General features: G+C 44.5%; 3 protein-coding genes across 4 annotated transcripts; 2 read left to right on the top strand and 1 right to left on the bottom strand.

Annotated features, from left to right (window-relative positions):
• Nucleotides 1-1,344: 1,344 nt before the first annotated feature.
• Nucleotides 1,345-14,758, top strand: LOC121601887. Its single transcript, XM_041930695.1, has 2 exons — nt 1,345-1,434; nt 13,104-14,758. The coding sequence occupies exon 2, from the start codon at nt 13,199-13,201 to the stop codon at nt 14,336-14,338; it is 1,140 nt and encodes a 379-aa protein (XP_041786629.1). The 5' UTR covers nt 1,345-1,434; nt 13,104-13,198; the 3' UTR covers nt 14,339-14,758.
• LOC121601885 (uncharacterized protein K02A2.6-like) lies at nt 1,901-5,064 on the top strand. The gene is made up of 2 exons (XM_041930694.1): nt 1,901-4,100; nt 4,173-5,064. Exons 1-2 carry the CDS (start codon nt 2,382-2,384, stop codon nt 4,422-4,424), a joined length of 1,971 nt encoding a protein of 656 aa, XP_041786628.1. The 5' UTR covers nt 1,901-2,381; the 3' UTR covers nt 4,425-5,064.
• On the bottom strand, nt 5,684-11,325 carry LOC121601883 (uncharacterized protein K02A2.6-like). Of its 2 annotated transcripts, none has more exons than XM_041930691.1 (2): nt 10,075-11,325; nt 5,684-10,020 (listed from the first exon to the last, which is right to left on the bottom strand). In XM_041930691.1, the coding sequence occupies exons 1-2, from the start codon at nt 10,339-10,341 to the stop codon at nt 6,949-6,951; spliced, it is 3,339 nt and encodes a 1,112-aa protein (XP_041786625.1). In that variant the 5' UTR covers nt 10,342-11,325; the 3' UTR covers nt 5,684-6,948. The 2 variants fall into 2 exon arrangements, with proteins under 2 accessions (XP_041786625.1, XP_041786626.1); XM_041930692.1 differs by having other exon boundaries at nt 10,093-11,325.
• Nucleotides 14,759-14,771: the final 13 nt, after the last annotated feature.

Raw genomic sequence — 14,771 nt, 5'->3', positions numbered from 1 at the left:
CACACAATACCACACAACACACACCGCAGGTACAACAGATATGACGTATATGCAGCCATGGCCACACGAAACAAGAGCACGCACTTTGAAAGGCGTGAAATTTGACTTTTTTTTCGATAATTCACTATGGCTACTCACCATGGCTTTCTCACTACTGATTCGCTCACCTCTGAGAAGATCGGATTTTCTATTCAATCCGATTCAAAATCCGATCCTGTCAAAAATTTGACATTTTTTGGCCAATTTTTAGGGGGTCCCATTGTCATTTGGGTACCCAAATGACAATCGGACAGCATCTCACTATAGCGAGCCCGATGTCAGCTTGACGTTTCCATACTGAGACGCTGTCTTCGGCTGCCCCCTCCATACTGAGCGAGCATTGTCTTTCTCATCGGCATGGTGAGCATTCTGGCTAGCGCCAAATTTTCTCATGAGACGATCTGGCGCGTCCCGTCGATTCGATGAGATGCCTTACCACATGATAGTGAGGGCGGATTTTGGATCGGCTGCCGATCTTGCTTATATGAGTTGAACGGTCTGCCGTATGGTGAGGGCTCCGTGTGTGGCTGTGTGATGTATGTGTGCATATGTGATGATTCGCGAGACGGCATAAAGTGTTTTGTTTGGAAGAAGGTTTCGTGCTGAAATTTAAAATTAGTGCGATTTCCTGTGCAATATACCGGTTTTGTGGCAATTACAGTGTTTATTTAGTTCATTTTACTGCAGTGCAAGTTTTTTGCAAGATATATCCGTGATAAGCCGAACGTATAAAGAAGGAAGAAAGCAGTGAGACAACAGGGTGACAGCAAAATGCAATAGCTGGATAAACCAGATAAGTATAAGAAATTATCATTTAAAACAGTGGAAGATGTTCGGAACAGGAATTGTTAAAAGATTAATTAGTTATGCTTTATCGTCCTAATGTTTCAGATTCTTCTACAGCGGATATTTGATGGCAAAAAGCGAGTGAAAAAAGAATGCAACTATGGACGGACGGCATAAACCAACTCGATTAAACTACTATACATACACGTCGTTATTGTTGTGCCAACAATTATAAGGGAAATTATACTGTGAAGGTAAAAAAACTAGACTTCTTTTTATTGAACCTACTAAAAGTAATATTACTAATGCATTTTGTTTCTTTATTTAGCGTATGCTGCACAAAATTGTCCCGGTCTGCCAACCATTTCCTCGCGCCCTTCTGATTCGATTCCTCATAATCAGACTGTGCAATTTTAAAATGGTAAGTTCATCCAAACTATACCTTTCCAGTACATGGTAAAATTTGAAATTTGAGACACACACACAGACGAGACGCACGAAGACACGACTGACAAGATGATTCATGTACGACGACCGACAGCAGCGGACACGCTACTACAATCTGGCGACGAGGATTTTGGAATTTAACGCAGAAAACAAGGAAAAAAGGTGAGGAATATATAATTTTCTCCTAAAGTGAATAAAGTTAAGAGTTTTATACGTGAAATAGTGTATAATGAAGCTGTAATCGTAATGGACAAGTTTGGAACAATAAGCGGGAAAAAAGTGTGGTTATGCGAAGCGTCGTTTTCGCTAACACACAAAATGTCATCGAACCCATCGTGGAAAGGTTGGAATAATATGGATTATTCTATTGTGAAAAGTTAAAATGAGCAGCATCATTAGGTAAAGCGTCATTTTTACCAACATGAAGTGGCGAAAACTAATAGTTTTCCAGGAAATGTGCGAGAATTGAATTAGAATTCTCCAGGGTTGCTCAAAGGAGGTTGGCGGAAATCAATGGATTTCTCCACAAGTAGTGCGAGAATTGGTTCAAAATTCTCCATGTTTGTGCAAAGGAGGTTGGCGGAAATCATTGGATTTTTCCAGGACAAGAGCGAGAATTGTAAGAGAATTCTCCATGGTTTGAAAACGGAGGTTGGCGGAAATCAATGGATTTCTCCAGAAAAATGCGTGAATTGTAAGAGAATTCTCCATGAAAAAAAGGAGGTTGGCAGAAATGAATGCATTTCTCCAGCATAGGTGCGAGAATTGTAAAAGAATTCTCCATGTTTATTACAGGCGCAAGGAGCTAAAAAAAAAAAGGCTATTCCCAGTGTTAGAAATTGATAGTAAATTTCTCCATGCTACGGTAATTTCGGGAATGTTCGGGAAGTTTTCTCAGGAAATACAGAGACGATGGATAGAATCTTAGGAATATGTGGGTTATAGAATGATTCGAGTTGGTAGCACTCGAGAAGAGGAAAGATATTTGTGGTTGCAGATTGATTTAACAGTTGATGTTAAGACTGATCTGGACACCAGTAACTAAGTTTCTGGTTGATGAACACAAGATTTATTTAGTTTTGTGTTTTTATTTGTTTTTGTTCTTGTAGATGCAAGAAATGCGACCAGTACCAATGTTGCTGTGCGATAAAATCGAAACTGCTAAACTCGCAACAGAATGGAAAATTTGGAAGGAAGCGTTGGAATGCTACTTTGCAGCGTACAACGTAACGGACCAAACGGAGAAAAAAGCAAAACTACTACATCTCGGAGGACCGGCACTACCGAGAGTGTTTAAAAATTTAAAAGATCATGATCATGTGTCTTTGGTTATGTTGGAACCGCGCTGGTATGACCAGGCAGTTGAAAAACTGGATGAGTTTTTCGGACCGCAGTATCAAGCTACAACGGAGAGACGCAACCTGCGAATGATGAAACAAAAACCAGGTGAACGTTTTGCGGAATATTTGATTCGTTTAAAACAACAGGCATCTCAGTGTGGATTTGACAAGTACAGTAAAGAAGTAGCTTCAACACTGCGGGACATATACTTAACAGATGCAGTAGTTCAAGGATGTTCTTCCAATGAAGTCCGACGGAAAATTTTGCAGAAAAATTTGAAGTTTTCGGAAATCGAAGACATGGGAGTTGCGCAAGAGAGCATAGATAATCAAACAGCTGAAATGGCAGCTGGACCATCATCTGAAAAAGTGTTTAAAATCGAGCACGGCGGAAGAAAAGGAAATCCCAGAGCGGAATATAAGGGATCCAGACAAGTTGAAAACAGGCGTAATGAAAAGGCTTGTTTCAATTGCGGACGTGTAGGACACTTTGCGGCATCTTTCAATTGCCCTGCTCGCGGGAAGGAATGTAGAAATTGTAAGAAACTTGGTCATTTTGAACAAATGTGCCGAAAGTTTATGGAGAAGGGTCCGACTAAACGTCAAATAAGAGCAATTGACGAATCATCAGAGGCAAAACAACCGAAAACTGAGGAGGAAACACATAGTTCGAAAGTGTATTATGCATTCTATTCAGGGAATGAGTCAAACGTAATATCTTGTATGCTTGGAGGAGTTTCTCTTGAAATGATGGTCGATTCAGGCGCTGATGCCAATTTAATTCCTAGTGAAATGTGGGAGGAATTAAAAAATCGGAACATAGCGGTAGTTTCATCAACGAAACGAAGTTCAAAGATCTTGAGGGCATACGGAAGCAAAAAACCACTCACAATATTAGGCACTTTTGTTGCGGAGGTTGCTGTAGGGGGCCAACGCATTCAAGCGGAGTTTTTTGTGGTAGAAAAAGGACAACGTTGCTTACTGGGTGACAAGACGGCTAAGCAACTAGGTATTTTGAAAGTCGGGCTAGACATAAACAGAGTGCAAGTAGATCCGTTTCCAAAAATGAAGGGCATAACAGCAAAAATCAAGATGAATCCACAGATCATCCCGGTCTATCAGTCAATGCGACGAATTCCGATACCTTTGGAGGAGTCAGTAGATCGGAAGTTAGATGGATTGTTAAAAAGGGATATAATCGAGATAAAGACAGGCCCGACGACAAGGGTTTCGCCATTGGTCGTAGTGGGAAAGTCAAACGGAGAGCCTCGTTTGTGTCTTGAGGATTCGCGAGACGTGACAACTTTCATAACCCGACGAGGGTTGTACCGTTTCAAGCGGCTGCCGTTCGGTTTGGTGACTGCTCCAGAGTTATTTCAAAAAGCGATGGATGAGACTCTATCTGGTTGCGAAGGAACAATTTGGTATCTCGATGACGTGCTAATTGAAGGTCAAAATTTGCAGGAGCATGATAAAAGGTTGAATAAGGTAATGGAATGTTTGAATTGAATTGAATGTAACAAATCTATTGAATAAATGGGTCTTTTCTATCATATGCAGGTTCTTAGTCGATTAAAAAACCGTGGAATAGAATTGAACTGGGAGAAATGCCAATTGCGAGTATCGGATATAGAATTTTTAGGACACAGTCTTAATCAAGAGGGAATTATGCCATCAAGAAACAAAATTGGAACTATTCTATCGTTCCGTGAACCGCGATGTGAAACAGAAGTTCGTAGTTTTCTTGGGTTGGCAAATTACATGAATAAGTTCGTACCGATGCTAGCCACCCTCGATGAACCCTTACGGTGATTGCTACATAAGGACACCAGATTTGGATGGACAGAAGAACACGCAAAAGCATTCAATGCCATAAAGAAAGCAATGGGGAATATTGATAACTTGGGATTTTATAAAGTCGAGGACCGAACTGCCATAATGACCGACGCTAGTCCGCATGGATTGGGCGCTATCCTTATTCAGTTCGATAATAGTGACAAACATCGTGTTATCAGCTTCGCTTCCAAAGCATTAACGGACACAGAACATCGTTACTGCCAGACTGAAAAGGAAGCACTAGGTATTATTTGGGGTGTTGAACGTTTCCAATATTATTTACTAGGTAAAGAATTTGACATATTCACGGATTGTAAGGCATTAAACTATCTCTTCTCGAAAAGATCAAAACCGTGTGCGCGCATAGAAAGATGGGTATTGCGTTTACAAGCATTCGACTATAGGATCGTGTTTATGTCAGGGAAAGATAATGTAGCTGATGCATTACCTCGGCTTCCAGTACAAAATGCGATACCATTCGATGCATCAGAAGAAATATTCGTAAGAGAAGTGGCTACTCATGCGGCAAATTCTTCAGCGTTGAACTGGCGTGATATAGAAACAGAAAGTAGACAAGACGTAGAAATTCAAGAAGTATTAACGTTATTGAACACGGGAAAAACACAAGAGCTACCTATCGAGTACCGTGTGATTGACAATGAATTATGTGAACTAGGAGGAGTTCTTCTTAGAGGAGATCGAATTGTCGTACCATTAGCTTTAAGGGATAATGTGCTGAAAACGGGCCATGAGGGACACCCAGGCATCACTATGATGAAAAATCATCTAAGATCTCATGTTTGGTGGCCAAAGATGGATGGACAGGTGGAACAATTTGTTAAGAATTGCCGAGGCTGTACACTTGTAGAGGCAGCAGCACCTCCGGAACCCTTACAACGAAATAAATTATCTGTTTCTCCTTGGCACACAATTGCCTTAGATTTTCTCGGTCCTCTCCCAGAAGGACAACATCTCCTAGTAGTAATCGATTGCTACAGCCGATTCATGCAAGTGTGTGAAATGGAAACCACAACTACCAGCGATGTTATAAAAGAACTTTCAACAATGTTTAGTCGGTACGGCATTCCAATTGCACTGAAAGCTGACAACGCGCCACAACTTAGCAAAGAATATACGGAATGGAAGGAGTTTAGTGAGGCGAATGGTATTAAACTCATGAATACTGTTGTGTTCGGATGGCCGAGAGTATACAATTTATATTTACACCGAACACGTAATAAACAATACACAATACTTTATTACACGATCAGCCCTTGTGTTCCCGACGGTGTCCCACGAGCGTCTGGCGCTCTCTCGTCTGCTAACCGCTCATCAGTCACTCAGTGGCTGCATACGTCCTTAACGCCGAATGTAGGGAGCCTTCCACTTCGTGACCACAACATCTCCCCCTTTTTAATAGCGTAGGTACGGATCGAACCGACGTGGAGCTCTTCTAGACCGAGAAGAGCGACGTGGTGAACGTTGATGCTGAGGAATGGATCGATGTGGGGGAAGAGATGGCGGCTCAGTTGGAGTCGCCACTGGCGGTGCAAGATGTGTTGGATAAACATCTGGGAGCACTGATGGTGTAACGGGTATGCTCCAGGAATCCAATAATACATCCAACGGTAATGGATTGAAACGTTCCGTCATGGGACCCTGGCTGTTTAATGGTCCACGCCTTTTCAGTTGATTAATGTGTCTAATGACGCTGCGATGACCAGTCAGTACCTCGTAGGTAACATTTCCACGTTTCCGAATCACTCTTCCTGGAACCCAATGCCAATTGTTCCTACTATACGCCTTAGCATAGACAAGGTCATCACGCTCGAACGATCTTTCATTCCCTTCTCTAAAATCATGTTGAATTTTCCTTGGGGGACGGAGTAAATCAAAACACGTTCGTATAGGTCGTCCAAACATAACTTCAGCAGGTGTTTTGTTTTGCTCTAACTGAGGGTTTGGCGTGGTTCGATATGTCTGTAGGAATAGGTCCAGTGCTTCCTGCAGCGGTGCTCCTCCTACTCTTATCTTGGTTAACGAGCGCTTAAACGTATCTACGAATCTTTCTGCCTGCCCGTTTGATTGCGGATGAAACGGGGCAGACGTAATGTGATGCACACCATTACTCAAACAGAACTCTGAAACTCACCGCTGGTGAATTGTGTGCCATTGTCGCTCACCAGTGTCGTGGGCATACCGAAACGCGCGAACAACCCTCTCAAGATGCTAACGGTTATGCGGGCTGTGATACTAGCCGTCCGGATGATCTCTGGCCACTTAGTATGCGCATCGACTACTACCAAAAAATAGTCTCCCTCTATTGGGCCCGCGTAGTCCACATGGACACGCTCCCATGGCGTTGTTGTCTTCGGCCACGGCAAAGGATCAGCATGAGCAGGAGATTTTGCTGCCAGAGCACATGAATGGCAATTACTGACGAGATCGATGATGTCTTCATTTAACGACGGCCAAAACACATAGCTACGCGCAATCGCCTTCATGCGCTGGATACCAGGATGTCCTCGATGAAGCTGGGACAGACATTGCTTGACACTCTCTCTCCGACCAAAATACATCCTTCCACCGTTGAATAGTCTTCCTTCCTGCTGTGATAACGAGATGAATCTGCGCCAAGGGCAATGTTACGTGGCCACCCGTTTTTTATGTAGTAATGCAACTTCCTTGCTATAGGATCACGATTCGTTTCTCGAGCGACCTCTCTAAAACTCAAGGGAAACGTAACTAAAGCGCTTGTTGCAATAGACTTTACATCCATCTCTAGTGCAACAGAAGCGATTACACAATCCTCATCCGGTTTATCATGCTTGTTAATTAGCCTGGAGAGTACATCGGCATTTCCGAATGATTCGGTGCGTACATATTCAATGCCGAAATCGTATGACAATAGCGTGAGCGCAAAACGCTGCAAGCGGTTGGCAGTGTAGACTGGGATCCCTTTTTTCGACCCAAAGATCCGCAGTAGTAGACGATGATCTGTCTGAAGCTGGAAACGCCTTCCAAATATCATCTTGTGGAATTTCGTTACCGCGAAGATGATTGCCAGTCCTTCACGATCTATTTGGCTATATCCTTCTTCCGTTTTTGTAAGTGCTCTAGAGGCGTGTTGAACCACACGTATGGTACCATTGGGAAACATGTGGCTAATAGTGGCACCAATACCTATTGATGATGCATCTGCCGATACTATTATTTTATGCCTTGGATCATAATGCGTTAACAACAAGTTCGATGATAGCAAGGATTTAAATCTTTCAAACGCTCTTTTACAATCGGCGGTCCATCGAAACTGTGCATTTGTCTTCAATAAGTTATCCAGTGGATATCGCAACTCTCTCATGTTTGGGACAAATCTGGCATAATAATTTATGGCTCCTAGAAAGGATCGGACGCCGCTCACATCTGTTGGTTCTGGAAGCCTTTTTATGACATCGATCTTCGCTGGATCGGGGCGCAATCCGTGGGTGTCGATGATGTAACCCAAATATCTTAGTTGCTGAACCTTAAAAGCGCATTTTTCCGATCGAATGCTGAATCCATACTCTTGAATTCTTTTCAAAACTGCCATTAAATTTGCTTCATGCTCTTGTTCAGTGGCTCCTCCGACAATGATGTCGTCCATGTAACATGACACTCCTTTTACACCAGCCAGCATTGTGTCGATAAGCTGCTGGAACGCTGCTGGAGCAATCTTAATACCAGGCGGCAATCTATTGTAGGTGAATAAACCTCGATGCGTATTGATGGTGAGTAAAGATCGGTAGGCAGGGTCGATTTCTACCTGTAAGAAAGCATCGGATAGATCAATTTTGCTAAATATTTTGCATTGCGATAGTCTAGCGAAGATATCTTCAGGTAATGGTAAAGGATACTCATGTTGCTGCAACGCGTCATTTAGTCCAGTTGAGTAGTCCCCGCAAAGCCGAATGCTGCCGTTTGCCTTGCGGACGACGACGATAGGTGCTGCCCATTCAGAGTAATCCGTTGGAGATATTATGCTCATCTGCTCTAGTCGATCGAGTTCCTTGTCGACTAACTCCTGTACTGCATAAGCTACCGGTCGCTTTGGGCAAAATACTGGACGAACGTTTTCCTTCAGCTGCAGTTTTACACTAGCCTTTGTGCACAGACCCATGCCGTTGAAGACCTCTTGAAATCTCCGCTCAACCGTCTTAGAGTAATCCTCAGATGAGATATGCCTACAAAAAGCATCCATGGGGGTAGAACCAAGTGCGAACAGGTCTATTAAGTCTGTTCCGAGCAATAGTATGTCTGCCTGTGCTACTCTTAAAGAAGCCACATGAGTTACGCTTCCGATGGTAACATTCGCTTCAAACTCTCCTAACAGAAAGAGTCCGCTTCCTGATGCTGTTCTTGCGCTAACTGTTCGTTTTAGTTCAGGCTTTCCAAGACGTTGCCATACGTTTCGATTAATGATCGTTATATCAGATCCTGTGTCGAACTGCAATCGAGTGCTTACATTATTTATAAAAATATTGATATATTTTCGCCTTTGCTGAACATTCGTTGTATTCACCGAAACCACTCGTGATGAAAACTTGTTTCTGTATGTTGGACTATCTGAATAACGTTTCGGTTTTGGACAGTAACCGTCTCTATGACCCTTTTTCTTACAGACACGACACACATTCGACTTAAAAGGACAATCACGCGCCCAATGATTTTTTCCACAAAGCCAGCAATTTCTTCCAGGTAGGGTTTGAGGACGCTTATATTCGTGCTTTCTGCTCTGGAAATTTTGGCGCTCAGAAAACTTTGGTTCGTCAGTTTTCTTTTGCACAGCGAAAACTTGTTCGGTTGCTGCTTTCTCGATCATAGCACTGTCTTTTTTTAAGTTCAAAATACGCTGGCAGTCTGCTGTTAAACTTTCCAGTGTTGTGTCGTTTCGGTCGTCGATCTTTCCAAGTAGACGTGTTCGAATCTCGACGTCTTCTTCGTCCCGCAGTCCGCATACGTATATCAGACACTTGAATTGTTCCTCAGTTAATTTTCCAATTTCAAAATCTACACAGGATCGATTCACACGACAAGAATATGCCAGATAATCTTCGCTACGTCGTTTCATTAGGTTCAAGCATTTATAACGCCTATGCAACAATGACTCTTTCACTCCGAATAACGATGACAGCTTTTTTATCGTTTCGCTGAACGAAAAATCACGACAACTCTTTGGCAATATGAAATTGGTATATCTTTCATATTCTGCTGCGCCCAGTTTTCTTATGAGGAGCCGCACTTTTGCGCTATCATCCAACCTTGAAGCATCTCGTTCAAACAAATCCTCATATCGAGCAAACCACGAAGCAAAGGTCATTTTTGCTTCCTCCTCGTAGTGGAACTCCTTTATGTGGTGCGATAAAGAATCGAGTATTTGCTCTGCAAAAGGTGCGGAAGTTAATACATTTTCTGGGGGCTTGGCAATTGCCGAATTATTTTGCATTAATGTGAGTTGGCTTATCTGTTTCTGCATTAAAATGATCAGTTGCATCATTTGCTCCGATGACGCTGCTTGGTGCGATGACGTTGCTTGGTGCGATGACGCTGCTTGGTGCGATGACGCTGCTTGGTGCAATGACGTTGCTTGGTGCGATGACGCTGCTTGGTGCGATGACGCTGCTTGGTGCGATGACCCTTCAACAAAATTCTGCGATGGCGCTGGATTCTGGTATGCTGAGGGCATTGCACTTTGTAGATTTGGTGGCACTGCTACTAATGATGGCTGCTGCGGCTGCTGCGGCATACTTGCTGCACCGGGAACGCTGTACCAATTTTGCGATGCTCGACGCTGCTCTTCCGATGGGGGCTGATCTCCTGGGCTGTTCATTCTTCTCCGCTTCCGTAACGAAGGCATTGTTGCAGTACGCACAGAACACCCGATAAAACAAATTAAATACGACCCGAGACACGGTACGATCACGCGACGCACATACACACGCGCGACGCTAGCACGAGAGTTATAGCAATGACTGACACACGCATAACATGTAAACTTTACTCGAAAAACTCCCAAAAGTCTATTTTGTTTTCCTCGTCGCCACTGTTGTGTTCGGATGGCCGAGAGTATACAATTTATATTTACACCGAACACGTAATAAACAATACACAATACTTTATTACACGATCAGCCCTTGTGTTCCCGACGGTGTCCCTCGAGCGTCTGGCGCTCTCTCGTCTGCTAACCGCTCATCAGTCACTCAGTGGCTGCATACGTCCTTAACGCCGAATGTAGGGAGCCTTCCACTTCGTGACCACAACAAATACCATTCCCTATTGTCCTCAATCGAAACTCATGAATACCATTCCCTATTGTCCTCAATCGAACGGAGAGGTCGAACGTCAAAATCGATCAATTCTAAAACGGTTGCGTATATCCCAAGAACTTGGACGAGACTGGCGTCGGGAACTATATCAGTACCTACTAACATACCATTCAACCAAGCATCCGACTACGGGAAAATCTCCGGGAGAAATCATGTTTGTTCGACGGATCAAGGGCAAATTACCGTTATTGTCATCTTTTCAGGAGGACCCGGAAGTAAGAGATAGAGACACGTTGATAAAAGAGAAAGGGAAACAATATGCTGATAAGCGACGGGGTGCGCAAGAAAGCTCGATCGAAGAAGGGGATGAAGTTTTGGCTAAAAGAATACGGAAAACGAACAAACTAGATACGGAGTTCAGTACCGAAGAATTTATCGTCCGTCATAACATAGGTACAGACACAATTATTAAATCAAAGGAAACAGGGAAAGAATACAGGAGAAGCTCCGCACATCTCAAAAAGATAAATGAAGCTTCTTCAAGCGGATTATTGCGGACAGATTCATCTGCAGATAACATCCTTGGTCCGAGTAACAATTCGCCTAAGACGCTATCAGAGCCTGGTTCATCCAAACGGGTGGTCCAACCTCCAGTAAGACATCGTGACTACATATCATATTAGCTTTTTTCACTATGATACATTTACCGTTATAAATGTTACACCTAAAGGACAAATAAAGGGCAATATGGAATTTCCACATTATGATTATACACAAATAAATATTTATAAAAAGGGGGGGATTGTAGCATATTACTTTATATATACACCTTTGGCGTTACATTGACCTTATGGAATTGTTAATTGGGTTGTCGAACCCCGAGACACACACACTGTTGTGAAAACGTCGTTTGTTTACGTTGGCAGAACCACACAATTTCTCGTCATGATACGACTTTGTAGGGTTCCGCGGCACAGGTCAACGTAGGGCTACAGTGCCCTCCATTGCTAACGGAAAGGGCGATGGCGGGAGAAAACGAAGCGGTATAAATACAGCCGAAGGGAACGCCTTCGGGCTCTTCGGGACATCCGCCAAACCGTCAGGTAGCAATAGGAGATGGTCCACGGACTCCAATGCCGGTCCCTTAAGTGCTCGTTGGAGGCGAATCAGGTTCTCCTCATCGGTGAAACCGCACGCCGCCGTGGATCGGTCATACGCTGTTATGAATAACGGCCATTGCTCTACCGTCCCGGAAAATATAGGAAGCTCCTTGGGGGTATTTTCCCGCGCCGCCTTTTGGCTTGGCGTCAAGGATGCATCGACAAATGCGCTCTGTATAGAGGGTAGTTGCTTAACCGTGGAGTTGGCACTACATGGTGCCGCCATCGCCACTGCTCCAGCCCCACATGACTGGCCAAAATATTTGGTGCGGTGCACCTTAATGGAGTCCTCTACCGCACGTCTCCACTGCGTATACTCACGTTCCATTGCAGCGGCTTGTTCTACCGCCATGGTCCGGTCGTAATCCGGAGGGACGCTAGCCGACGTCGGAGTTGAGGGTTGATGACCTCGATCCGCTTTCGCCATCGCGCCATCACCACGTAGGACATCCTACGTGTTTTAGACATCCTACGGTCGGAGTATGGCCGGCCAGATCTGATAGTGGACAGTTTAGTGGAAAAAGTTAGAAGGCTGCCACCAGTTAGATCGGAGCGGTTAGAGTCACTGGCAATCTTCGGGAAGGCGGTGCGCAAAATGTGTGCAACAGTAAAAGCTTCCGGACTAAAAGAGTACGATTGTAATGTGACACTGCTGAAAGAACTTGTTGCAAAACTACCAGCAGAAAGACGCCTAGAGTGGGCACGTCACAAGGTGAAATTACCAAGAAAGTCCGTCGTAGAGTTTGGAAAGTGGTTCACAGAGATAGCGATTGCCGCGAGCACGGAAGTAAACCCTTTCGAAAGGAATCTCCACGTTGAACAATCACGATCACAGCCAGCTCGAAAACCACCAATGCACAACCATCACTTGAATGTTCACGTCACCAGGACATGTAAACTTTGTCACGACTCGTGCCGCACACTGACTGATTGTGCCAGGTTTCGTGAACTCACGATCCGAGAACGCCGTGCGTATGTAAACAAACATGGCTTGTGTAGCACCTGCCTCGGAACACACAGGGGTGCATGTTTCGTGAGGACACGTTGCCAAAGAGAGAGCTGCCAGGAAAACCATCATACACTACTTCACTGTGAAGATGAAACACCAAGATCGAGCAATAGCACGCAACACTCGGTAAACACTCACTTCATCACTAACACTAACACGCTTTTCCGATATGTTCCCATAATAGTGCACGGCGAGAAGGGCTCGGTAAAGACCTTCGCGTTCCTTGATGAAGGTTCATCGGCGACATTCGTTGATCGTGAGCTGATAGACGAGCTGGGTATGGACGGTAAATTGCACCCAGTCAGTTTGAAGTGGACTGATAACACGACCCGCAACGAAGTCAGCTCTTTGGAGTTATCGCTGCGAGTATCGGGTATAAGCAAAGGTGCTTCGATATACAACCTGCCAACGGTGCATACCCTGAAAAAACTCGAACTTCCAGCGCAGACGCTGTCGGTTCAAAAGTTGAGCGAGGAGTATCCGCACCTCAAAGGGCTTAAAATCTCGTCCTACAGCGGAATAGTGCCGCGCATCATTATCGGCATGGATAATGTTTACCTAGGGAAGCCGTCGCGATGCGTCGAGGGTGACATACATGAACCGATCGCGGTTAAGACCAGGCTAGGATGGACGGTGTTTGGTCCTTGTTTCTCAAATGCCCTTGTTGCTGATGTCGCAAGCAATGACCGCCATGGCGGCATCTGCAAACGTAAAGGAAATAAGGTCACGGATAACTCTATACAGAAATACTTCCCGTGCGATACGAAAGGAATCGAAACAAAACGGGAACAAGGTGTCCGTCCGCACTTCGCAACACTGCAGCAAATTTGCCCCAGCCCAACATTGTTCCGGAGGGACAATGAACTACAGCTTCCTTGCAACCGCGAGACAAGCGCGGTGATACTTAAACGAGATAGAAAAGCAAATGGTGGTAAGAAACTGGTAAGGGGTTGCATTTCTGGCGGTTGGAATTGTGCAAGCTATGCACTTTCTTACACAGTAATATTAATCCGCGGGTTGCTAGAGCTGTTTGGAGCGCTTTCCCGTTTCTTTAAAGATTCATTGCAGGTCCGTTTACTATTTCCGTCACTTCACGACAGCGTCGACGACAGCAAATTGGCGGAAAACCGAAATGATTCGTCGATGGTAGTGTGGTTTTCCCCGGACGACCTAAAAGTGAAGGTGGGAACGATATGGACCAGATGGATAAAAAGCACCACGCTCCCGTACAGCCGTATACGTATACAATACCTGCCAGAACAGTGGAGCGAGACAGGAGTAGCGAGAGAGGGAACTGTATCGGCGCGGCCGACGGGACGAAACCCGAGTTTGACTGTATTAAGCAGTCCAGTTGCAATCTGGCGATCAGATTACGAGGCGACCAATTTATTTAGAACACCTGGGGAAAAGACAATGTAAAATATGCACAATTCTAGTCACTTTTAACAATAGAACCGCGTGGTTCATTGCGAGTGACAGGTCGATCAGACAGGAAAGTTGACAGGCGTTACGAAACAAACGTAAAGAGAGTGTAACGCTTGTGAGCGTCGCACTGGTGGGGAGAATGTTGTGAAAACGTCGTTTGTTTACGTTGGCAGAACCACACAATTTCTCGTCATGATACGACTTTGTAGGGTTCCGCGGCACAGGTCAACGTAGGGCTACAGTGCCCTCCATTGCTAACGGAAAGGGCGATGGCGGGAGAAAACGAAGCGGTATAAATACAGCCGAAGGGAACGCCTTCGGGCTCTTATTTGCGCCACAGATTAAGAAGGAAGAATAAAACTAAATTTGTGATTTTTCAACACCGAAATATCTACATTTTTCACCTTCTTTTAATCGTTTCGCAACA

This window comes from Anopheles merus, unplaced genomic scaffold, assembly GCF_017562075.2.
Source record: "Anopheles merus strain MAF unplaced genomic scaffold, AmerM5.1 LNR4000216, whole genome shotgun sequence".
NCBI classification, from domain to species: Eukaryota; Metazoa; Arthropoda; class Insecta; order Diptera; family Culicidae; genus Anopheles; species Anopheles merus.
The sequence above is the reverse complement of the archived record's forward strand: the minus strand, read 5'-3'. Positions and strand labels throughout refer to the sequence as shown.

Coding starts and splice junctions, on each gene's coding strand:
- LOC121601885 (XM_041930694.1), top strand. CDS start 2,382: ATGCAAGAAATGCGACCAGTACCAATGTTGCTGTGCGATAAAATCGAA. Junction 4,101..4,172: donor ATGATAAAAGGTTGAATAAG/GTAATGGAATGT, acceptor TATCATATGCAG/GTTCTTAGTCGATTAAAAAA.
- LOC121601883 (XM_041930691.1), bottom strand. CDS start 10,341: ATGCCTTCGTTACGGAAGCGGAGAAGAATGAACAGCCCAGGAGATCAG. Junction 10,021..10,074: donor ACCAAGCAGCGTCATCGCAC/CAAGCAACGTCA, acceptor GCGTCATCGCAC/CAAGCAACGTCATCGCACCA.
- LOC121601887 (XM_041930695.1), top strand. CDS start 13,199: ATGGACGGTAAATTGCACCCAGTCAGTTTGAAGTGGACTGATAACACG.